General features: G+C 35.7%; 1 protein-coding gene across 2 annotated transcripts in view; it reads left to right on the forward strand.

Moving 5' to 3' along the window:
- Window positions 1-27674, forward strand: part of LOC126848372 (bifunctional heparan sulfate N-deacetylase/N-sulfotransferase) — a 102323-nt gene that overhangs the window by 48331 nt on the left and 26318 nt on the right. For both annotated transcript variants that reach the window (XM_050589218.1, XM_050589219.1), the window contains exon 3: window positions 12381-12578. In XM_050589218.1, the coding sequence (XP_050445175.1) occupies window positions 12381-12578 (198 nt within the window). The remainder of the gene's footprint in view (window positions 1-12380; window positions 12579-27674) is intronic.

A 27674-nucleotide genomic window follows, 5' to 3' on the forward strand; every position in this document is an offset into this window, starting at 1 on the left:
AGATCAAAAAATTGCTCCTAAATATGATAACTTAAATCAATTTTTTTATACATTTTATCATATTTTTTACATATTATTTTTTTATTTTTTATATTTTTTGGTATTGTTTTTTTGATGTCATTTATACGTAACACAATAATGTGTTATTACTAGTAGCAAATTTTAATTATTATTCGTATAATCAAAAATAGGACAATTTCCAAGTAAAATTTGCAATTTCATTTGCATCCGCATGATATTCGATGCTATCTATGGAAATTACTATTGCGGTCATAACTGAGATAATAAAGGCAAAATTAAATACGTTACCGATTATAAATATTCTTAATTTGTCCAACGGTTTAACAAACAAATTTTTAGATCCGCGAAATATCGTGCTTAGTTTCTTTTTTACGATATTGCAAATAGATAAACTAAAATAGTTACTCGAAAATAGTTACGGGGCTGATCTTTTTGAAATTCTGTTATCTTATATGGTGGCGTGAGCTAATTATAATCAAAGCCTGAATAAAATCCGAGCAATGTGTGAGATGAACGACCCTAAATTAAATAGATTTTAAATAGAAATAGATTATTCTCAGAATGCGCTCAGCTAAATTATTTTCGCCAACGGTCAAGTGCATGCTTTTATCGTAATATTTTTTTTTTTATATTATTTAAATTTGCGATTGATAATTTTGATCGTTTATTGGATAATCGAATATCTATTCGGTTAGTCATTCAAATTTTCATCGTGAATAATGCCATCAAAGTAGCTGTCACGTAGTTACGCGTCATATATTAGACGCGGATGGAGATTGAAGAGAAACGCCGTCAGGAATTTTGCCAGTCAAATTCGAGCAGCTACTGCGTCATTAGAGGCATTTCCGCCTAATTGTTTCATCGCTCGAGTACTCGAGTGTCTGCTGCCAGCTCGCGTTTTCCACAGGCCTCAGAAATTGCAGGCGTATCAAAGTGGCGCTCCTTTGACGACATATTAATCATTGCCCTCTCTCTCCTCTTCCGGACTGATATGAGCATAGCTTATTAACGTTTCCCTCACTCGTAATCTCGATTATAGATATATAACGCTTTGTAATAATTAACGTTTGAATCGTAATTATACTATACTGTATTTTACACAGTATTCAATTGCTACGAGTGGTTTTATGCGTTTATGATCCAACATTAATAAGGCTTTATATACGCGTAAAAGCGAAAATGTTTGCTGCTGATTGATACATATCGTGAAATAATACAATTATATTGAACTAAAATTATTACAGAGTAATTGGTATCTCCCGACTTCTTCCCAAGAAACCTTGCATTGCCCAATGTCAATCGATAGCGCTTGTGCATGTAATGCAACGCGTTTACAACGTTTCCCGCTGCGAACGAGTAAAAACCTCGCGAGAGCTTGTATTGGCGTCCCCTCTCGTACAGCCCTTCGAAAACCCCTTTTGCGCGCCCCGCTTTCGTCTCCCTCAATTTATCGCCTGTATATCGGGACTGCGAGTGTATTTCGCGAATCGATCGGTCGATAGCGAGAGAGGACGAGCCTCTAATTAGCGCAAATTAAAAACTTCCGTACGGCTGGATATGGAAAGTAAAAATTTTGCATAACGGAAACGACAGATGCAGACAAATTGATCCGTGAAACGCTCAATTATATCTACGAGAGATATTCAAGCTTACTACATTGTGTAAAAAAAAACGGCTTTGTCGCAAAGGTTTTTTTTTTTTCCTTTCCCATTTTTATTCGCGTTTTATTTCGAAGAAATTGATCGTATATATCATCACTACAGTTAAAGATAATTATTTCTCTATCGAAATTCAAACTGTTTTGCATCTCGCGAATCTTACAGATTTATTTTAAAAAGTTTTAGTTCAAAATAAGAATAAACAGAAATGGCACAAAAAATGGCAGAATTTGTTATTATTTAGATTATTTATTGCATAAGTATCTCGATATCTCTGAAAGAAAAACTGTCTGTGCGAACAATTTTATATTGCATTGCCAATTTAGGTATTCACTTAATACTGGACCAGGTAGGAAGATTGCGAATGAAATTCTATTTCTATCGGCGTTAGCGACATAATGAAGTGAAAGTATTTTGCTTCAACGTTTATTTTGTTCAATTACATTTGGCAACCATAATAAAACACTACACCATGAGAATGGATTCCCCAAGCTTGTTTACGGCCTCCCGTATATCAGCCTTACGAGCAGTTAACAGAAAGAAATGGCCGCAATCCTTTGCCTCTAATTCAGTCACTTAACTGTTAATTACGTTTGATGATTTGCCGTCTCGAGTATTTTCATATTGATTTCACTTACATCTGTGCAATTTAATAATTATCAACACATTTGTTTAATTAAAAAGTATACTACATTACGTTTTTTAATTAACTTGTGCATAACGTTCTATATCACGTTTTAACATTTTTGCATATTCCATTTGCAATATTACTTGTGAGTTTTCAGAGCTGCATTTATAATCTTACGTTTATAATTGTGTACTTTTTGAGTCCTCCTTTTTACGCTAATTGTATTTTAAGATTAAAATGTAGAAAGCATTTTAGAGAAACATTTTTTTTTATAGACGCTAACTTATATATCTGCGCGCGGATCGAGAAATTTAATTAATACTCGACGGCGTACGGTGTAAGTCAAATATCGGTTCTCTATCCTCGAGAAGTGTATTATGAAATTTACCACTACTGCTTATTTCAAATCGATACCACCGCAATTCCGATGCGCTCGCCGCGAGACACCGATATGAAGAAACCGCGCGCTCGCTGTGGATGAATCCAATCGAGGACCACAAAATTTACATTGCCCACTTTCTCAAAATTTGTGGTAAAATCGGAAAAACTTTTACGCACGCTATAATTTAGATAAATTACTTGAATTTCTTACTCTTTAAATTAAATTAAAAACAAATATATTAGTTTTGATATGATTTTTGGTTGATAATAACGCATAATTAAATGTAAGATTGTAATTCTCATTCAATATTGAAAATAATTGAAGAGTTTGAGTTATGCTTTTATATCACCCACTATTTTTAGCGCCATATTGCAACTGAACGAGATTTGCCACAGTGCTGTAAGCTAGTTGGATACAGTACTCCAGAGGTGAGTTGCAAGTCGTCACGAGATCCATAAGAGCTCAAAGAAAGAAAGAAAGGACGCGAAGTGGCGGAAACAGATGGATGGATGGATAGATAGATAGATAGGTAGATAGATAGATAGATAGATAGATAGAAATGGAGAGAATACCGCGACTTCCTGAAGAAGTAATTTCTGTCGCCTCGAAATCAGTTTCGCCGGACGTCCGTAAATTGCCGGATGCCCCTTCGCGTCCTCCCGAACCGATCGGGATTCCACCTTCTGGTCACCTTCGCCACTCAATCAGAGGATAGAAGTTCGCTCGCGCGCGCTGCTTCGAGGGAGGAATCTTTTCTCAAAGTTTTTTTTTCTCATTCTATCGTGACCAAAAAAGAGAGCATCCCCTGATGATTCCGTTTTCTTCGGACCTCCCTTCGATTTTCCACTCGTTCCGGTCGTTCCGTTACTGGTCGATTGACGGAGCAGTTTCGAACCCTCGACTTTGGCTCCCGTCGCCGACCCCCTTTGCGTCGCCACGAAGAGTAAAACCGCAGAAGCAATTTACTATCGTGCGGCTTCGGTCACGTACCTGATGGAAAGACGCGCGTACTCGCGCGCGAAATGTGAGCGCTGCAAGAAAACCGGAACGATCGAGCACGAAGGGTTGTGCGGATTTTAAGAGCTATATGAAGCAAGCAGGCTCGGCACGATAACAAATGTGCTTCGTGACGCGGAGCGTATCCGTTCTCAGACGGGTAAAATCAATGTGCCGATAAAATATATGATAATATATATATGTGCCGATAATATATAGTACTTATTCGAGATTGTACATCAATACATGACAGAACGACAAATATAGATGAATGCTATTCATCTATATTTTATAATTATTCTTTTAAACATACCGTTTTATTTTGGATTGTGTAATGAAATGTATATAAATAATCCATAAATTACTAACAAAAATCACGTTAAAAAGTTTAAACTCAAAACTTTACATTTAAAATATTTATTAATTCAATAATATTAATTCAGTAATATTGTATTTTATATATATAATCATTTATATAATTATATAATAATATCATATCATATAATATCATTATATTAATCATCGTTACATTAAAATCATTACATAATATCATTACATTTATATAATAACATCATACATATCATTTTAAAAATTATTTCGAGATCGTTTTAATTAATTTAATTTTCGCTGACTTAAAGTAATAATAAAAGATTGATATAGAATACATCAGTATTAGAATTATTTTGGTCTCTCAAATTTTTAGCGTACGAACGCGCGAAATACATCGTTTATTATTATGATCGAATCCATATTAATATCGATGCAGCCATTTCATCAATCTCATCGATGCCTCTGCAAATAGCTCGCTACTCCATTAAGCAAATGCGGCCATTAATATAGCGCGTAATAACGTAGTCGAAATATCTTAGATATGAATCGCATCATTGAATCGCATGCTGCGAGTAATGTGATTGCATACGTGATTAAATTTCTCGCGAAAAATTAATTTAATTGATGACTAAAAATAAAAATTTGTTTAAATTGTATTTTATTTTTAGATTTATAACATATTATCAATAATGCATTAATTATTTTATAGCTATTTTACTATATTTATTATCGAGATTATAACGTACTCTTTTTTTTTTTTTTTTCCTTCATAAGCAAATGTAAATATATATATTTGATCTTTTGTCGTATCACTAATCCACGTAAAATAAAAGAACAGAATCAAAGTAAGTAGACATAAAAACTTATTAACAAGTTCAAGCGAGGAGGAAAAGAAGCACGTAGGTAATGTATAATCTTGAGATCGTAACCCTGCTTCATTTATCCCGAACTTAATACAACTTTATTACGCGAGATGAGAAATACTTTAGAAGTTGCTTCTATTTTATACGTTTATGCCTTTATTTAACACTCTTCCTACTTTTCACAAAGAAAATTTCCAATTTATAAATGTAATAAAAGAAAGAGAGAGAGAGAGAGAGAAATTCGAAATATTTTTTTGTGTGCATTATCGATATTTGATAATTACAAAAATTAAATGAATTGTATATTAAAAACCACAGATATATTGTAAGTATTTACAGAGATGAATGAAATAGTTAATAATATATAAATACTTTTGGAAATTCATTCTATATGTGATTGTTATCTCCTCTCTCTTTCTGTCTTCATCGCGGTATAATTCTATTATAAGGTAAGCTATTATTGTGCTCACACGAACGATTCTATCTTTCTCGTGTCAGAGCGACATCATGTTCGTGCCCACTCGTGTGCACCTGCGCTCGTAAGATAGATCCGTAGTAACTTAAACGACAGCGTGTGCGCGAGACTTAAAAGTTACGCGCAGACCGCCGTATAGAGAAAGCGCGATAAAGAAAAGGAAACTCTTGGGAGATCTTTTATTACCAATGATGCCGTGGACTCGCGTGTCACGGATACATCTGGCTGCAGAGCAGTTTTACTGTCGAACTGGAAAAAACGAGATGCAAAATTCGAAGATCGATGCTGACTGTTTTCTAATTTCGAAAAAATTTGTTTGCTAGGTAGATATACTCATATTTTGATGATACCTAATCATGTAAATATTTATTTATTTTTTATTTTAACAAAATTTTTAAGTTTTTTAATTGTATATATGTTGTAGTCAGATTACATAATTCGTGGTTTTATAAAACGTCTAGGCATTTTATAAAATGCGACCACATTTTCAAATCATGATTGAAAAATGATTGAAATATTTTACAATCTCGCTAAAAATTTTAATCTTTTTATAAAACAGATACATTTCAGTCATTTTATAAACAGCGAGTTTTTTTACTGACTTTATGTTACATTTGATAAAATAGTCATAATAAATGTTTTTTTTTTAATTTTTTTTTATGTTTATATTTGTTGTTATTATTTGTTTTCAAACATTATTTTTAAGAATTTTATTTATATTACTTTTATAAAACTTTAATTAATACAAAACTTTAATAAATACAAACATTTATAAATACAATGAGTAATAAATACAATATTCATACAAGCTTTTTCTCATTTAGAAATATACATAATTACTTATTAATATTATAACATAATTACCTATTAATTTTCTATAAATGCTCTACAAAGACAGTTCATAAAATGATTAAAATGAACCAGTGATAATCTAAAACGATAGAGAAATCATTGCGTTTGACAATGTGACAGATGGCTTGTTAGCGTTTTATAAAAAGATTAAAATTCTTAGCCAAATTTTAAAATATTATCTATAATTTTTTATATTGACTTGAGATTGTGGCCGCACTTTATAAAATGCCTAGATGTTTTATGTAATCTGGCAATGATATATTCAAATATATATATTCAAGGGAAAACAATCTGGTCATTGCATTGTACGAAAATACGCTTTTGATTCGTTGAGTTGCCTCGCGGTGTTCCATGTAGTTTAAAGCGAAATCGTTTCGCAAACATGCATACGAATACAAGCCGCAGGCGATGAACTTTTATTCTAAGTGACAGTTGTTCCATCGCATATGAATACGTGCAGCAGAAAACTCTCATGATTTTATACATTCGATGTCAAACAAATATATTTTAAATCACTAAACATTCTCTGCATTCTAATTTTTAGATATTATTATGTTTCTAATTAGCTCTGAAAATTTAGTTAACGTGATTGCAGTGATAGATTCTTCTCTTTCCCTTCCGTAGTAACAAGAATTTTACTTAGATATTGCGATAATTCTATTATTTTATTCAGGCATTAATATACGTATGTTTGTTTTCAAATCGATAAAATATTATTTTCAAATATTTACGTGAGTAATGTATCTTCCATATTTATCTTACTCCACAATGAAAATAGCAATTTACATTAACAAGCAATACAAGATATCGTGAACGAGAAAGCACCGAGTAACGAATTTAGTCTGTGATTATAATGAATAAATATTAGAAAAGATACGCGCGCGCGAGAGAGAGAAAGAGAGAGAAAGGGAGAGAGAAATGATGTACGCACTAATCGACATGTGATTACGATCAACTTTATGCTAAACGAATCGAATGACGTTGATCCCTATTATTTTTTCACAAAGAGAACTCAGATACTTGTCCCTAATTAACACGAGAAAGAGGATTACAAAATTCTACAAGAGATAATTCAAATGACGAAGAGAAGACAGGGAACAGAGCGAAGGAAAGAGAGAGAGAGAGAGAAAAAAAACAATACGAAAAAAAGGAAGGAGCATCAAGGTTAATAAACGGGAAAAAGATTTCGTTTATCATTTAATCAATTGATACAGGCCGTTCGCGGACATCACAGATGTGCACTTGCGTGCTGCAGCTGCGACAGAGCTCATGCAAGCGCGCTGCATACAGGCACGTCTACTAAGCTAAGGTTAACCTGGCTAAAGCGTTCCGCGCGGAAAGTACCGATTATGATTCATTAGCGTCGCCATTCTGACCGAGGGATTCTCGCCGCTCTAACGAGAAAGTATGCGCGCGGAAGGAGCTACTACGCGCTCGGCTTTGCCGGCGCATTTGAATACTGACAATGAGGCGCGTTTGCTAACGCGAGCCGCGCATTGTTTCTTCCATACATAGAGAAAAGTATGGAGCGGACAATAGCTCTTTTCTCAACGGTCGTGCACTTGATAAATCTAATAACGCACCGTGCTGCTCGCGCGCGAACAGCTGCGTTAATTCGACGATTTAAGCTCGGAAAATGTGCGTTAATGGCTGCAAATATAGAACGTTATATAATACGCGGCAAGTGTTCTTTTAATAAACTACTGACTTTAAAGCCAAGAAATTATTTATAATTAATAAAATATCGTTTTATTACTTATATTAGAGAGATAAAAGAAATAAAATACTCGGTAATATTTTATTATGTACATATTTTTAGTTTTAAGCTACAAAATGATATTGATTATTCTCGTTTCAAGCTACAGATATGTATGTACGAATAAATTCTTTGAATATTATTTTAGCTTTAGAGAAAGCAATTTTGATGCATTTGATTTCAGATTTTCGTGTCGTTTCCTTTGCAACTTTTCCCGAGTTAGCGAAGACATCCTATAAAAGCGCCATATAAAAGGCAGATAGACGACTCCCGCACGTATAACACGAAAAGTGCCAGCGACTATGCCTGTCACAGCCCGGCAATATAAGGGGGACGAAAAACGAAAGGGGATCATAAAGACGCATCGGACGTAACTTGATTATCCGCGCGAAAAGTACAAGATGACGAGCCGTTATACGACGTAGTAATTCGAGAGCTTCTCCGCTCTTTTGCCGCTCCCTTATGTCAAGAGCAATTCTCCGCTGTAATTTAATCAGCTGTCGATAGGCGACAATGGTGGCCGTAATCTAAAATTACTTTTTAAGAAGGGCGCGTCTTCTCTCTCTTTCTTTCTCCGAGAGAGACGTTTATTAACGTCAGACGATGTTGAAACTGCCGTTACAAGGTCCAATATTTTTTTTTCGTCGTATTCTTACGAAAGTCCCACGAAGATAGAAAGGAAGAAGCTGGCGCGGCTTGATTTGAAAAACAATTCTCCTGCGATGGCTTTTCCCTCACGTTTCGTAATGTCACACTTATACGATCTACGGAAAATAAAAAAGTTTGACCTCATGATACACGCGATCGTCAGTTCCGTTGACTTGATACGAAACAAAACTCGAAACTTTACTCGAAACTTTAAATCCTCATTTAATGATAACGCGAGATTATAACTTGTATATATGTATATGCGATAACATTTTTATGTTATATGACAAAATAAATAGTCTTATTCAATCATAATGTTATGTCACGTTACTTTGTTCGAGTCGGAATCGATTTTTGATGTTTGACGCGATGTGTCGGAAGCTTGCCAATCGTTCTCAAGTCAATCTCATCCATGATAGAATAATGGTTGAATAATGAAAGTGTTCCGATTGGATATATTTCTGAACGGTCGCATTACAGACTCCCTGGCTCCTCTCTCTGCTCCCAGGAACCGAGATAGTTTAGTTACGCGCGTGTACTCGAGAGCTTAGAGCGTTATCGTAAATTCATATTAAGGGTGCCTACGCACGTCGGCACGCCTGTAACCGATAAGGATCCGATAGGAAACCCGAATTTGGGTCAGATGATATCCTCTAATAACTCTGTGCACTAATACGCTTACTCGCGATCATGGCTGATGTGTGATAGGACGAGATGCATCATATCTCTTCCGTCCCAGATTAATGACGTACTTGAAGCTGCGGACACGCACGTGCAGATCTGCACGTTGTACCGTCGTAAATGTCAGACACACCACATAGCTGTTCGTCGTTAACGTTGAGACACATTTATATTACGCGCGTGACGCTCGTGATCACATTGATTGTCGGGGCCGTCCGTAATGTAAAAATGATTTTCAAATCTTTTTGAATAATGAAACTGCAAAATTTAGAAAATACATCAATCGTATTTCCTCGAATTAATTTTCGCCGCATGTAATTATGTATTACTAATCGCGTGAATATATTTATTTGTTTTATATAATAATACGATCTTCATTTTTTTAGTAGAAATTGTATGAAAATTCTAACAGAGAAAATGCGATTTATTCTAAGATATTCGAAACAAACTATTGCGTTACTCGAAGCGAAATGCTAAGCTAATATATAATACGATTATTGCAAACCTTTGGCAAGAAAGTAAAACATATATAAAATCGCATTTAAATGTCATATCTAATAGAACGGAGAAGAAGCTAGTTTCGTGACCTTTTTACTTTACCAATAGACAGCGTCTTTCTTACACTCTTAACTGCGGATAGGATTGCAGAGTCTCAATACTTACGAATGATCCCATGTGTGCGAATAAACGACTCCGGTGCACGCGAATGTCAAGAATATTGCATCGATAACCCGCGCATGAAATGCAGAGGAGCCGATATACCGTCAAAGTATGCATACGCGTATGCATATCGCGATCGATATCTCTGTTTTCTGTTATTTCCATATTTTTACGGAAGCTATTGCAGAATATGCTGCTTATCGTCTGAGAATGGTAACGAGAAATTTTGATAAGCGGATATCGATCACCGATGGAATTTTAACGAATTATCCGAGAAACGCGACATAACATGTCATTAAAGAAATATTACATATATTTTATACAGATTTTTTTTTCTCACTTTTTGCATTTTCTAAACCGCGTTTTACGCCGCGAATTTCGTTGTGCCAGAATTCTTTACAACGTAGCGCGATTTTATGTCTGGACCTGCGATTACATTACGTAGAAAATATTTGCCCGGAGTTTAGTTACACCAAACACTCCGTAATAACGACTAAAGCAGTACTACGTAAACATTACTACGAAGCTCTGCTTCGTGCATGCGTCTACCGACGCAACGCCTAATGTGCATAAATTGTAAACTTGAGAGGATAAGAGCTGCGAAGCGTAAGTGCATCATCGATAATTCGTTTCGCCTCCATCTAAGCCAAAAATTTCCAAGCCTTTCAATCTCATTTCTTCCATTATTTCATCAAAAATCTTTTATACATCTGCATTTTTTCTGAACAAGAATTTGACAGAATTAAAATTGAATATGGTGTAAAAAATATCCATTTTTTAATTTTAATTACAAATATCTTCTTTCTTATGAACATTTAAACATTTTAAACACTTGCGACAATTTTTTTACTTTTGCTAACCTGAAAAATAATGATTTATTCAATACAGAATTGCTGTGTGTTTATTAGTATGCACATACTATCTACGTTCATTTCGAATATACCTATTGATGTAATTCGACGCACTGCACGATAAAGGTTTTTACACATCAATGGCGCGAGTATAGCAATTATGAGAATGATTGATCGTGCTGGTATTGTAATCAATAATTCGATGGATTCGTGTACTGTAATAATTGTTGTTGTTCTATTATGAAAATACCTTCACATATTTGAACGTCGACCGGTTCTGGTTTATCCTGCTTTACCACAAAGGTCCGATTTTCGATGGTTTATGGCGAAACCCGTTACTGGACGCGTACTAATTCGATGCATGTACCGATAATGCACCGCGGAATCTGCTCGTGACAAATATCAACATAAAAGAGCTTAGCAGCGAGGAAGGTATTTGTAATCAGAAAATGAAACAGATTCATTCTATCCAATTTAATTCAATGTACAGTCAAGAAAACATAAAATATAAATAAAATGAAACATTAAATAAGAAATAGAATAAAAAAGAATTAATTTTGAAGAATTTTTCATACTCATGAAATAATTTGCTTTATCGAATATATATTCTTAAAAACAGTTCCAACAATATATCACTTTTTTTTTTTTTTTTAAATACTGAATGCAAAAAATTTTGAGCCTCTTACTTTTCTTTGAAACAAGACACCAGCAATGATGTTAAAATGTAAGGAGAAAAGAAAGATTATCTTTATCTCCACGTCGGCATAGCTTACGCGGTAAACGCCACGAAACTCGCAGAATACTCGATGCTAATGTCCGGAAGGGCTCGTTCCAACGACGCTAAAGGGTCCTTTGTGGAGCTACGCATACGTTCCGAAATTCCTGCGTTGCTGTTGCATCCGCGTTCTCACGGATACACTGGGCGCGCTGTATCTGTCTATATTGAAAGAGGAACTTTGAGGACAGGTTGAAAGAGCTGCCATGCATTCTTCGAGAGCCGCTCGTTACGGGAATTTCGTTACGAAGAATTCGGCGGAAGAATTCGCTCCTGTACTGAGACCAATCGAGATGTTCCTTTTGCCTTCTTTGAACATTTAGTATTACCATGAAAACTGTAATGTAAGAGAGATGGAGTAACGTGATGGGGCTTGCGTTATATATGTATATACAACAAGAAAATATCTCATAAATATGTAAAGCTTTTAAGATATGAGATAGTTTCAGAAAATACGTTATATGTATGATCAATAAAGTGGAAATTCTTCAAACTTTTGAAATGCATGATATTAACAATTTAACTCACGTTTACAATTTAATGTCACGTTGAAAAATACTTGACAAATCTATACATATTTATCTATTAAAAAGATCATTTGCCAATTTTTAATAAATAAATAATTGATAACAACTAGAAAATCACACTAGCTGAATAGCTCAAATAAAAAATAATAGTTCACAAATATGGAAAATGTGTTTGTGCATTGAAAAATATGTTTAATATCTTGAAAAATTATATTATATATAATCTTCTCTATTTCCACACACAAACTATAATAACGGATGATTTCTATTATTGCAGTTTGATACACCGAGATACAAGGCCGGAGCCAGCGATACGATGTTCAACTCTAAGAGGAGCAACTAGACTACCGTCAGCACCAGACCATCGTAGTGAAGCACGATTAAGGATAGACCCGAAGGTGTTGGTCTTTGTAGAGACTCTATATTCGAGGCTAGGCCGAGAAATAGCTGAACTGCTAGTTTATAATCGAATAAAGTAAGTACAAATTATTTTTCTTTTGAATACCAGGTATTAAAAAATCGAATAAAAGGCTTTATTCATCGTTGATTAAATAATAATATATTTATCGAGTAATTGCATAAACGTACATTATGATAATTATAAAATAATTATAAAATAATTTATTTTTTGATGAATAAAGCTCGTTTATGGATGCCTGACCTACTTGCATCTATTGCATTTCGCAATGTCTTTTATGTGCATTGACCTGATTCTGGAAAAAAAGATTTTACCCTCTAGCACGATCTAGAAGAGGTTACCAACGTAAGCTTTCTTCCGAGTTCTCAGCCGCAATAGTTCATACTATTAGGCAAAAAGTACACGGTTAATGACATATAGTTGCTGAAGTCGATCAATATCGCGACACAGTCCTGAATGAGTCGTAAGCTCGCTAGTTCGTGATTTTTTTATCCATAAACTTTTACCTCTTTCGTGAGAAAGGAACGGTAAATGATGTTATTCTGTGAATTTAAAGCGAGCACTTTATTCCCGTATTTTTAAAGGAAAAAACCGACGATAAATATTCGCATATTTGTTTTAATTCTACAAAATCATGTGCCGAATTTCTATATGTAATTGAGAATTTAAGAAAAATTCGTAAATTGTATTTTATACACGAAGCATTTCTCTTTGAATTTTTTAAAATTTTTACAACGATATTTCTGCTAGCATCGCAAGTGTTTACTGAGAGAAAATATTTCGACATTTTTTCAGAAAGAAAAAACTGTGACCTAGATCTTGTTGTAATTCCGTACCGCCGATCCAAATTTTTTTTAAAAAATTTGGATTCCAGACATTATAATTCCGCGACAAAGATTCCGAAAATCCCAATTTTACTAGATCGTTGGGCGATGTTATTTCGCGAATGTCGGTATAAAAATTAGAAATGCAAATTCCTCGATCGTCGTGAAGTTCATGCAGTTTTTACACTATTATACGGGTACCGCAAATATTTTAGAATCATTTTTTCTACATGTATAAAAAATCGGCTAAATGTCGACATGTGAACATTGTTATTTCAATTTTTATATTCACTTCATAAGTTTTTGTTATTCAATTGTATCCATTGAATTAAATCTTAATAGAGATCTATGGATCGAATAATTTAAGATTTTATATTAGCTTTAAAATTAAAATTACTAAGAAAGCTATATCAATTTATACAGAATAATACGAATCCCAGATAAAGAAATAAAAAATAAAATGTGAGAATAAGTGGTTATCTAGGAATATCCCGCAATATGCAATTTTGCATGGTTACATATTGTTAATACATGACAATACATTAACATATAAGCGTGCATATAAACTGGGAAATAGTATAGTGTTTTGATATTCGGATAACTTGTTGAATAAAGTATTAATAATGTTGTCTGTAAAGTACAGTTTAATTGTTCAGTACAGTATAACTTACATATAACGCGATGAAACTGTATAACGAATCTATATCAGGCGATGCAATTTTGTACCCATTTACAGCTGCGCGCAAAATCTCGCATTTCCATTTCGCGAAAATATTACCGTGATGAACATTTCCCTGAAAAGTTTAACGAATCCGCTATCGGAGACACGGTGTATCGTGAAATTTATTCTATTCATGATATGCGCATTCGTTAAACGGTAATAGCCGGGTCAAGCCTATTATAGGAATTGAGCGGTGCGAGCTGCTCGGAACTTTGGTGCGCGATGAGAGAATATTTAAGCCGGATGTGTTTCGAAGGAGGATAAGATTGTGAGAGAGAGAGAGAGAGAGAGAGAGAGAATAAAAAGACCGCCGGGTATTCTCTGCGTATGTATGTATCTCCTGATTCTTCCGCGGCTGATTAAATAATAATAACATGATAATGCGATCCAATGCCTGCTTCCGCAGGCTTTAGCGACTATCGGGAATTAGCCGTGCAATACACAAGATAGTAGAACACAGCTCTTGCCGATAAAGACCACAAATGACTGGATCGACAATTTTCGTCCGCCGTAAAAGGGAGAGGAAAGAACACGCACGACATATATAACTCGGCTCGATATGCGGATGTGTAGCGAGCGGGGTGAATTCCCTTCTCGCGTACATATCCAGAGAACTCGGACCGCGAAAAGATAACCAACCAACCAACGGTGTTTCATCGATACGTGCGCACGAAAAGCACGTGGGAGATCCACCGAGCGAGCTCATCGTGGCGGCCACTCGTTTGCTTTATCCGGTGCAATTTCATAATCGATATCGGTGCCCGAGGGTAGAGAGAGCGAGAGAAAGAGAGAGAAAGTAGGCGGATTGCCCGCTCTGGTCGCACATCGTCCACCTGTGCGCGCGACGGCAGGCAATTTTGTTGTCGGAGATTGCGAAACGCAGATATGGAAAGCGACGCGCCGAATCGTGTTCGCCGCAAGCTTGCGTATATTTTATAATACATACACAACCGCGCGTATATGTATACCGTTGTTGCATATCGATGCGCAACGTATATATCTAATGAAATATTTATTCGTGTTGGTGTGTGCACGCTCCTCTTTGCGAGCGTAGAAGAGCACATCGCCGTATCTACTTACGCCGCGGTATATACATGTAATGCGATATGGAAAGTTTTGAATCTGTGAGATCCAGCTGCGCTAGGTAAAACGTGATATCTTGCCCCAGGATACCTCCTCAAACCGGGGACGTAAGAAAAATAAAGGTGGAGGAAGAAGTTTCTATAAGCGAATTGAGTTTTCAATCCATTTTACCTTACATACGAGAGAGCATCGTCTGTTTTATCTTTCCCGCGGCTTTTATTGCTTATTAACTGCTTTTATGTGAACTCGTATTGCTTTATCGATTATCTTGTGGATGATAAATAATGTAAATATAAAACGCACACCATAAGATATTTCGGGATATTTCTATTCTATCGGAAACATTTACATGAATAAAGATTTTGTGGACTAAAATATGTAGAATATATTCGAATAAGAAACTACCCTTCTTTTCTCTTTTTCTCTCTCTCTCTCTCTCCTTCTCTCCATATGGAAAATAAATTTTCATTATTCGAGTAAGCTTTAATGAGCTCTGTAAAATACGCGAACAGAATTTTTATAAAGGATACAGAAATTTTGAATTAAGAAGAGCTTACGAGATATGCGAAAACCGATTAAACCATCAAATGTGTCAATTGTGTTCAATCGCCCCCATTCTATTCGACACGTGTCAATCAAACGGAATTTTCTCATCTTTTTCGCCATATTTTTTAATCCATTCTCCATCGATGGGCTTTTCGATGCGTATCTGTCTAGGAACCTTCAATAAACGTTCGCATGTTATCAACCTGGAGAAAGAAATCTTCTATTTCTCAATCGAGAGCGGCGATATCGATCACGCTTCTCACCAACACCGGTATACGCCATTCTCCCACACCCTCTCTATTACACTTCGATAGTAACGCAGTCTGCGCAACATGGTCTTCGTTACCTGCGGCGGCATCGATAAGGGAAAAGGGTGGCGAGCGTGCAAAAGAGTAAACGTTCCATGGCGCGCGTCGTCGGGGCGGAAGCGCCGATCAACCCTTGGCGTATTTTTTCGTCGCACGCATCGACGACTCTCATTTCAAATCCGCCTTTTCATTTTGCGAATCCCTTTTCTCTCCATTGTCCCGACTCTCTTTCGGCATGCGTCTCGCATTATCGCAGTCTTTCTCGCTCCTTTTTCATCGTCGCGATAATCTCGCGCATCCGTTGGCACGTAAGAAAAATAGATGAACGGTGTCGTCGTGAATCCGAGGGTGATGTGTCGCGAATATACCGGGTATCTTACGCTGTCATGCACGAATTACGACATATTTTTAGCTTCTTCAGTATTTACGAAAGATGGGACGCCGTTACGCGCACGTGCCCGCCGCCGTATATATGTACGCACGGGGCTAAATTTTTAATAGCGGTTGCTTCTTGTCTTCATGATTTCTGGCGTACGTTGTAGTATACGCGATGTTATAACGGTCGTTCGCGCAAAAGTAACATCTCGCATGCACAGAGAGGTATTTCGGAATTACGATGAAAAATATGCGGCGTTTATTCAGCCTCTCTCGCAAGAGGAACGTCGGTAATGTTTCGGGAGAATCGCGTAGTTTATTTTCACGCCCAAGAAGAAAATCAACGCGTCTGTCACGTAAACTCCGCTATTTATATCAAGTCAAGCTGCATACGACGTGTACAAGTGTGTTGCGTAATTACTTGAGATATTACTACCCTGAATAGGATAAAGAGCTACGATCTCGTGGTAGTTACAACTACTCGTTCGTGCTAAGGTTTGCTTCCATTTTTTAGTCCTTTCAAACGTAATAGCTTCTACCTAATGTAGATGTTGTGGAGTCGGAAACTCGTGATATATTACCGGCGTAAATTCTTGCAGCTCCGAGAAATATGTAAAAGATAATTATACACGATAGTGTGTACACGCTAATTAAAAAATCAAGTTGCTTTACGTTTCGTCTATGACACGTGCAGAAATTGAATCTTTTTCATTTTTTTTCCCCTCAAGTGTTATGATTCGCGATATATCTGTGGTATAAAAATAATATAGCTATAATCTACTGTGCTTCCATGATTAAATGAACGATATATCCAGATATATCTAATAATAGCATCAAGAGGAATAGACAGCTATCGAGCGTGACATAAGTAATTCAAATCTGATGTTATACGAGAAACTTTTCCCGTATAAGAAAAATAGATATTGATTCAGTTATGATGGGAGATATTTTAAAACATTGTACATACAGCTATGATGTTGTCTATTTTTATCGTTCCAATCACGATATAAGGATATTATAAGCACGGTCTTAAGGTTATTTATCTGCATAATGTTGAGCATATTTTTAAGTGAATGGTAATTTTTTTGTTTTAATTATTTAATCTAAATGTTTGTATCGATTAAAGATCTACTAAATAATAAAAGACTAATAAAAGATTTACACTTTAGAAATAGAGATATAGAATATGTATATATATAATTTAAAATTATCTTTAAAAATAAATTCAAAGTTTTTAACGAAGAAAATGTAAGTTATAAATGCTGAAAGTTGTAATTTAAGAGTTGAAATAGTATGATTGATAACCATGATAATCCGTCGGAATGATTCTCTCTCAGAAATAGATTACTCATAAGATTCTCAGACACATAGAGTATCTAGTGCTACTGTTTATCTGATACTTGCCTTTTTATATGGATTTTGCTTTTACGTAAACGTGACAGTCTTCGCTCACTTTTATTCGGGTCTTACAACTATTAGAGATTTCTGCTTGTCGTCGCACTAGCCTCTCTTCTCAAAGAATTACACGTGGCTGAACGTGTATCGAAGCGTTATGCGCGTATGTTAACGACATATATGTATACTCATGCGTGCCATAACATGACATACGACCGAGAACAGCCGGACTTCGCGGATTTCCGTTCGAAATAAATATGTATCTGTCTGACACCATCATGACGTACAACATGACGAAGGTCTTTTACTAGAAATATATTTTTCTTCCCCAACACACACACTCACATAAGAGGAGAATAGACAGACAGAAAAATTATTACGCTGACTTGTCATCATGCAAACTGCATTAACAATTTTTTTAAAAAATGCACGTCATAATATTATATTTTATTTATTTCACATATAACATATATGGTATAATATTTTAAATTAATAATTATTAAAAGTGACATTTTGGTATTACCGATAGAACGAAGGTATTCTATTAAAGAAAAGGATTTTAATATTTATAAATATATTATTAATTTCTCGATAACAGATATGCTTTAAATGGATAAACATGGATAAATATTTTATGTTTTTGTTTTTTTTTTTAATATAAATTTTAAGAGAGAAAGAGTTTTCCAAAATTATGTTTAGATTATGTGTGTCTGTTTTAATTTAACAAAAACCAAACTAAATATTGAAAGTATATCGAAAGTAAATGAAGCGTTAAAGGGTTAAAGAATGCTTCATGCCAAAGTGCGCATATGCCCATGGGTATATACCCATATGCCATATGCGATATTCTACGTTTTTTCTCGCACAGGTCTATTGTCTCTAGAGATAGCGCTTTATGTTGAATAATTTTTTATTCCGAGTAGCCGAAGCGGAGAACGACAAGCAGAAATGTTGCAGGAAAAATAACTTCATTTTCTTGTTGGACTCGCGCCAATGAAAGAATGATTTATCCGCATATTCTTGCTCTTAACATTCGCGAATCGTATTAGATAAAATCCGTAATCTTTGTCAAAATAACACATATATGGCAATATGATTCAGAAGCTGTTGACTTAACATTATCTCCGATTATGAATTACATTATTATACAGATATCTTTCTACCGCTTTTTTATCATTTTTTCCGGAATAATGTATTAAACATATGACTGATATAAGCAATACACTAGTTAATATACATGTAATTGATGATTATTCCGTACGCGGTAAATATCGGAAATATAAAAAATAATGTGCGGGCAAAGTTCAAATGATGTGAACCATCAAATGTTCGCAAATCAGCCAATGTGTATTAATACGTCTTTTAATTAGCAATAAGCAATCGAGCGATCAATCACACATAACTCTATTGCGTTTACATGTGTGCACAGGGAAGGAAGAGGATTAAATCGAGAGGATTTATTCTGCTTTTATTTTTAAAAGCTATATTGAATCTTTCGCCGGGCATGGTGACAATTTTCATTTGAGGATTAAATCGGCCAGCAAACAGAATGAGCGTAACTGGGAGAGTAGCTGATGTAAAACAAGCTACCTGAGTACTCAAGCAGCGTGAGGAACAGAAACGTGCGCGAGGGTTCGGTAAATTAAAACCCTCATCAAGAATTCAAACAAATTCCAGCGCTATGTCGAACAGATTAGGGCCCGGGCCAATTTCGGGACTGCCGTTTTAAGCTGGCGGAAATCAAGCGGGTGAATTACCGGCTTGATTAATACCCTCGGTGGTTTTCGCCTAATTATCCCAGCCCTGTAATTAATAGTAGTTGGGGGGAGCGCCAGCCGAGAGAGCTAATCGTATTTTTATCATCACATACGTGGTTTCCGTATTGATAAATTTTCGCGGGACGAGGGAAATTCGGAGGATATTATGGTAGAAGTAAGACAAGCAATTAATACGAAGCAAGGAAGCAATGAAAGTCGAATGCCGGCCGATTGGAAAACAATTATGGCGGTGATCGATACAAAAGTGTCGCGAGAAAAAGCGGAAAATTCATCTACCTTCAGCAGAAGATTGATCGAGGCCCACTTGCTCGGTTCAAGAACTGTAATAATTATCGCCGCGTTCTACGACACTCCACGTCGTTGCGGATTTGTCCGCTCGTAAAATCCTTCATTTGTTCGGTCTCGCGATCGGTGTTACTGTTACTAGTCGATTGTCGAATCTTCCCGTATCATTGCGTGCCAATAATTTCTTTCTCTTTGGCTTACGCACCGCATCGGACGAGATAAAAAATCCTTGTCGATCTTCGCAATGCAAAACTTTTGACTTAAATTTAATTAACGCGTACAGATAAAAAGAAAAAAAAATTTTAAAAGGTTTTAAATACTAATCTATTTTGCTATAATTATTGTTACTGTTATAATAATATAATATTGTTATTATTATAATTCTTATTATTTTTTATATGAAATTATATTTCTTCAAAAATATATTATGAGACAGAGAAATATAATATGATACATTAATATTTTAAATACTATTTACAATGGAATATGACAATATTTGAAGAATATATTGCAAAGATGCAAATATGTTATTGTGAAAAATGGAATAAAAGTTTGTCATTTATGCAATACGTCATAGCAAAAATTTTACAAGAAATAATTAAAAAGTGAGCAAAACGTCGTAATCATTACCGCAAAGGTCAATTATGTCCTTGGCATTTACCTACGCTATTCTGTAAACGAACTGTTCGTGAAATTCCTGCATTTTTCACGATATATTGACTCCATTGTCGCACTGAACACAGTACGATCCGTATTTTTTTTCGCTCATAAAACGCGGCTCGATTTCGCGGAGAATTTCACATTTCCGCTTTGGTGTAATAGAGAAGCTCTCTTCGCGGCTGACCCGCTTAATTGTCTTGACAGGTCTCACAGAATCTGCTTGCGGTTATGCATTTCTCCCGTCCTTTCCTCCTCTTTGCAACCACCACCGCTGTATAGAATGTCGGTGTAATAAATACGTCTCTGAAACGCCATACTGTCTTTGGGTGTCACTTCCGACTGGAAAAGCGCGGAAATCCATCGAGCGAGCGGGCGAGATCTAGCGTAATTTCGCAATACACGACGCGTCCGCATTTGTCGAATTGTGAACGTTTCTCGGTTGAATCGTTTTATGTGTTTACCTCCACGTTTGCGATATCCGCGGATAACTTTCCATACGAATAATTTTCGACGGATTTATTAATTACACGTTTCAATCATTTTGTATATTTTCCACGCGTTTCGTGGTTCAGCGAGCGATTGGCATCGCAAATTTATTACTATCGTGCGGCGATGATGGAGAGGAACGGAGAATGGGTCGCGAATGATTTATTTGACGAATTAATGAAAAGGTAACAAAAACGATAACCATTCCTGAAAAGATATACAATTTTGATATCGCGTGCCGCGGTAACGAAGTAGTATTGCCGGACTTGTAATAATCAGTTTGCGAAAAAATGATCTTCAATCTTGAAAGGGACACAGAGGAGAAATCGATTCATTATTACGGCTCTAGTCTTTTCCAAATACACGATAACGATAAGATATGATGAAAAGTGTCAATATAATAAAGGAGAGTAAGATGGCGCGTGTAAGCTGCTGGTCGCGAAAACAGAAAGCATTATTACTCTTTGATTTTCACTTTTCCCTGGAAAATGGAGCTCCATAGGGGTACAACGCATGAATGGCGTAGTCGTGATCCTTCTTTGTGATCCTTGGCTCTGCTCCTTCGATCACGTCTCAAAACACGTTTACAACGGCGTCGAGGGATCGGTCGGCGTGGTACCTCACGCGAAAAGCGAATGTGTAAAAGAGATCAAGGCGCAGGGAGGGAAGCCCGAGAAATTCATAAAGCGCTTCTTAAGCCGGCATAGAAGAACATCAGTCAGTGACCTTCGCGCGCCGGCGAGCGATCCGGCTTGCCCTCAAGGGGATTCGCCGGGAGTTCGTTTGGCCGAAGGCTCTGTCGATGGCTCTGTACGCCGGAGTTCAAAGCTCCCTCGGAACGCCGAAGTCGGATATCACCCTCTTTTTACTAGATATCCCTCGGAACTTCCAAGCCCGCCGCTTCCGAGTGCCCCACTTATCGACCTCCATTCAATCGACGGATGGAACCCACCCACGCCTTCCTTCTCGCGAACTCCCTTTTCGCTCTTTGTCTTTAGCTAAAGACTAAAAGGGATTGAGATAATACGACTTGTTCGTAAACGTAGTTGAAGCGATAGAAATCTGAGAAGCTGAAAAACGTAGTTAAATGGCGTATTTTTATATCATGCGTAAAAGGGAAAAGTTAATCTCACGAAATAATTTTTGATCTGATTGGTTAATAATCTGATGCACACAGAATAATAATATTAATAGATAGAAAATTTAAAATTTAATTTAATGTTTTTTAAAATCTTGTTTACATATATCTGTTGTAAAACATTCTATAATATCTGTGATTGTGATATACATATATAATATATATCGTCTATGTAAAACCGTGTAAATTATGATGCGTTTTCATACAGTTTCAGATTTATTATAAATGGTTAACGATCGAATAATTAATCGACATTAAATATATTAAAATCATGCAGAAATATGTATATTGAGGTGAAAATATATTCAAATATTGATTTTCCCGATCGATATGATATTTGGTCAATTATACCTTATTAATGCTTTGAAGAGAGAGATGGATTTAGGGCTATAATTTAATAACTAACGCTATTTCAACGAATTGGCACATGAAAAATAAATGCAGCCAATTTTCTTATATTAATATCTCTTTTGATGAAATAATATTGTATTTCCATTATTTATAGATATATATTTTAACATTTTTATTATAATTGGGCAAAGTATTAACATTCATTCAAAAAACTGTATGCCACTAATGAAATATGTACTAATGTGTAATTATTAATGGTTCGTGTAATACTGAACTCTGACATACTCATAACCAAGCTATATATATTTATTTAATTTCTTTTTATCTGTGGATTCTCTCTCGCAGATTTGGATAAATATTTACAAAAAAAAATTTAATAGTCAAATAATTGTGGTTGTTAACGATAAAGAATTTTTTACACATTTTTTGGTAGAATTTTTTCAGAGATTCAATTTGAAATGCATTGCATGTTGGATATTAAAAAGTTTGGAGCAATTAAATGTACGATATACTTTTAAACATTAAATCGAAACGGTAAAAAGATTAAATTTTGATGCAAATCAGGAAAAGTTGTTAAAGAGACTTTTTATCATTACAAAAGGATGGCGAACCGGGCGTATCGCCGCACGCGGACAAGTGGCGCGATAAAGAACGAGAGAAGGAACCGTCATTTCTTGGATGAGGTGAGAGGTTTACGACTGTCGATCAAGATCTGAAATTGCTTGCAAAGCGCGCGCGAGCATTTTCTTCGACTTTTCATGGAAACCAACTTTTGTAGGAATACGTAATTTTGTCCTCCGGGAACGATTGTTGGCAAGCGACACTCACGGCAAGCTGTCGGGGGACTTCTTGCTTCTCTTCTACATTATACATGTACATATACATTGTAGTCGATGAAACGAATAGCGCTAAGTCAGCGACAGTCGCGAGAATTCAACGACAATATTGCTGTCTTCTCTCTGAAAGTTGCAGTGCGGGTTATGAAATTAACTTTCGCCACTCGTTCACGCCTGGCGGATAAATCGCCCGAGACTAAATCTCGCGAAGATGGAAAATGTATTACCACGCAAACGATCAGAAAATCGCTGATTCATTCTGCGATCTTTTCTCTTCGCTTTTCTCTTTTTGGTGGACTGCATTCGCTTCAAAATCGAATCTCAACTACGCATGAGAATAAATCAAATATCGTTTGCTGGTATATAAATGTCTTTAGAACAGATTTGAATTATACATGAAAAGAGAGATGAAATATCGATTACTCATTTCCAATGTAATCTGAAATGTATTATATCTTTTCCCCAGATAAATCATTTTCGGGTTTTTAATCATTACTTTTTAATCATTAATATCAACGGAAATTATCTTTTCATTGCAAAACTATTAGATAATGTTAAAAAGTTAGATAAACAGAATTGGTGAAACATTTTTATTTGATGTCTCTGTTTTCTTAGATACAATCGACAAAAGTTAGCTACGGAGCTGTTTACTTGGTTTGCAGCTGCTTCGAAAATCTCATAAGGCACGACCGAGTTAAAGGATTAAATTGCGCAACTGGCAAATTGTCGCCTAGAAAGAACTTTCCGAAATCCAATAAGTGGAATGCGGACAAAAGATTGAAACATCTTGAACGTTGTAAATAAAGCGAGGGAAGCCAATTGCGTACAATTCTACAAATTCGTTTTACACTTGGCAATCGCATTTGTACTCGTAATTGTAATCAAAGTTGCAATTTGATTTTCTCCATTGATATAAATTAAATCTATGTGTGTTGTGGTTTATTTATATCTATTTAATTTTAACAGGAAAAATATATAGAAAAAACGAGCAATTTTCGAATTGCTTTCTCGCGAAATAGGACAATTTATCGTTCCCACAGTTTCATCTATTATTTAGAGAAATTCGCATTCCATCGTTGGATCGAGAAGGATCTTTCTCTCAGCTAAATCTTTCTGGAGATCCCTCTTGAACCACCCTTCTTTCTATCGCGGGCTTCTATTCAATTGCGAATGAATTCTGGCTCTCACATACCGCCTTCTATTTAGCGCTCTCCCCGTAGAAAGGGTCGAACACAGACAAAACGGCATAATAAGATCTACGTACGATCGCATTCCACGAAGGGGGCAATTTCTATTCTACTCGTTTCGTGGTACAAAGTAATTATACACACACACAACTATGCATACTACGTATTACCGTTATTCATGTCTTTTTCTTCCTGAGAGCATAAGCAGTTAAAATACTATGAAGAAAGTATATAAAATATTTTAGAAAATTGTTCGATCACTCAATGTGCGTATGTATCCCGGAATTCTCATTTTCAATGAGAATGTACGATTTAAATTCGCATCGTCAAAAATATCTCTATGAAAAGTTGTTTATTTCGATATCAAAATTGGTATAATTTTTTATTTTTAGTTGTATCTTAATTTCATTCCTATAGCATAGAATTGTCAAAAGGACTTAACGACTAACATTGTTAAAGCTGAAATATATAATTATTGAATAATTACTTGCAGAATAAAGTGTATCTAGATATAGTTAAACATACTTTATGTAATATTTTATATTAAAAAATTTATACATAAGAATTTATTCTGTATCATAAAAAAATTTGGATGCTTCTAATATAAATATGATAATGAAAAAAGTATTGAAAAAAATGGATCAAGTCATGCAATACGAGTTTCAAGGAAAACAAATAAAAAATTATTATGTTATGTGACACAAGAAAGTACACATGATAAAACTGATTAAACAATTTATGGTATCGTTCTATTGTTGTCATAAAATCCTCGAGCGAGCAACAACATCGAAATCAGAAGCAATGTTCTCTTCTTTGTGCGCGATTGTTTCCGATTATTACGCCCGAACGATTTTCTAGAGACGGATAACCACTGCCAGGATAAGCCCCGAAAAGACTCGAAAATTTCGCCACCAAAAAGAACCAATACAGCGGATAGGAGACCTTTTCGGCCCCTTTTTGCAAGTTCGAAGCGAGAACGATTTCTCGTCAACGAGAAATCATCACGGCTTTGATATCCTTGAAATATTCCTCCGGGAGCATCCTACTTGAGCCCGTTCGACCCTACACCGATCCGAATATCCGTTACATCCTCCATATGGTTTTCCGTCGCGATTGGCACTCTCGCCCGTAACTTTGTTTCCCAATTTTGTTGCCGCGTCGTCGACCAACTGCGCATACAAACTTACCGAAGCGTAGACAAATTTCACGAAACTTGTCCCAACCAGCAGGTCATCCGAACCTAAACACAAACAACCGAGGAAGAAGCGGGCCATCGATGCGATCGATGGCAGCGCTTTTCTCTCGCGACGTTATGATTTATTCAGAAGGCAAGGACTAACGTACACTTGTGGTAGCTCCAGAAGTGCAAACTGCAACCAAGTAGATAGATGCTCGCCGGCTACACCCGACGTTCGCTCTACTACCGTCGACGCATCCTAATCAAAGACGTATTCTGGTATGCTTTAATTTAATCTAATCGCAACCTAGACCGGGACGGAAGGAGGACGATAAATCTCTCTCGTTGGAACTCGGCGCGACTCATGAATTAATGAGTAAGCGATGTCTCGGACTAAATGGCGATTCTCTCTCTCTCGTTACGTCGTAATTGAATCGACTTATTCGGAAAGACGCGTTATTCAGTATAGATTTTGCTGTTTTGAATTTAAATCGTAATATTACCAGAATTAATGTCGCAAGAAAACAAATACGGACAATCAAAATTTTCTGTTTTAACTATTACTTGCTTTAATAAATGCAAAAGATCACACGTGACTTTTATACAGGATATACCTACACGAATCACTTCTAAATTATTTTGGGTTTTTCCGGCAAACGAACGGCCGTTTACCCGTACAGTAAATATCTACACAGCTGTCGGAAAGACATAGCTAAGACATCGCATACGAAATAGCGATGGCAGACGAGGTGAACATCCCACGGGACCCGAAATTTTCCTTCATGAATAATTCTCAATGTTCCCCCGTACATTCCTTTTCTCGAGCGAGCTGAATGCGTTTTCAGAAATCTAGAAACGGTGGTCAAGTCATGGCTGTTGGCCACAGATATACGGAAAGTCGAGTTGTGTCGATCATCCGTTTCAACTTCTTTTATTGGTTTATTTCTCTCTCTTTCTCACATAAAAATTTGCTCTATGTAAGCATGCCCCTCGAAGAGTGTAAATGGTTTTTAAGCAAATTTATACACGTTGATATCTGCAGACATTATTTAAGCAAGAAATGATACTTACATTATGATTTTGAAATGGAAAGAAAAGAGTAAACATCTCTCGAGACAGGGATCCCTTATATCACTCTCAAAATGGCTAAGGAACTTTATATGAATTAATGATATATATAATATAATAAGATGATTTTCTTTATTGCTGCGCTATAGAATTTAGCTATGCACATTTCCGCATTTATTTGATGATATGTAATCTTCAATTAATGAAGAGATTCTCTTATAGACTCTCTATTATATTTTTTACCTCTATCTTTTATTTCCATTATATTTTTATTTCTATTGTATTTTTTACTAATTATTTTTACTAATTAATTTTACTAATTATTGAAAATAAATACATTTGCGTAAAAAATATCTCTATAATAATAGATCGAATAGAATATAAAACATGAAATTGTAGTTCTTCCATTATGATGACGTCTTTTCCGTTCCGTAGTTTTTTTTTCTGCAGTTTGCAAAACAAAGTACTCTGCAATATCGATATTTTGCTAATGGCACTTATATAATCATGGAATCTTTGGAGACAATTCTTTTAGCGATGAAGAAATTACTTTGTCATTAATTTTAAGAGCATTCTCGATCGATGTCGTCTTGTTTCCTGATATTTATTTCGGAAAGTTTTAAAGTATACAATCGAACTATCCGATCTATTCTACAATCTGCTATCGTGGGAATAAAATTGTGAATACGATTTACAGATATTCGTCTACGATTCTCGTTGGTTGAACGAGCATAACTTTTTCAACGAAAAAGGCTTTTAAAATCTCGTACTCATGGCAGAAACGAAAATTAAATATTCGCTAAAAAGCGGATGGGGTTTCACAGGAGTGCGGTAGCGATCAATTTGTCAGGAGGAAACATGGATAGGTGGGAAGGGGATGAAGAAGCGGTGGAGAGAAGGAGAGAGAAAAAGATATGTCACACAGGGATGGTACT

Source organism: Cataglyphis hispanica, chromosome 3 (genome assembly GCF_021464435.1).
Source record: "Cataglyphis hispanica isolate Lineage 1 chromosome 3, ULB_Chis1_1.0, whole genome shotgun sequence".
In the NCBI taxonomy this organism is placed as follows: domain Eukaryota; kingdom Metazoa; phylum Arthropoda; class Insecta; order Hymenoptera; family Formicidae; genus Cataglyphis; species Cataglyphis hispanica.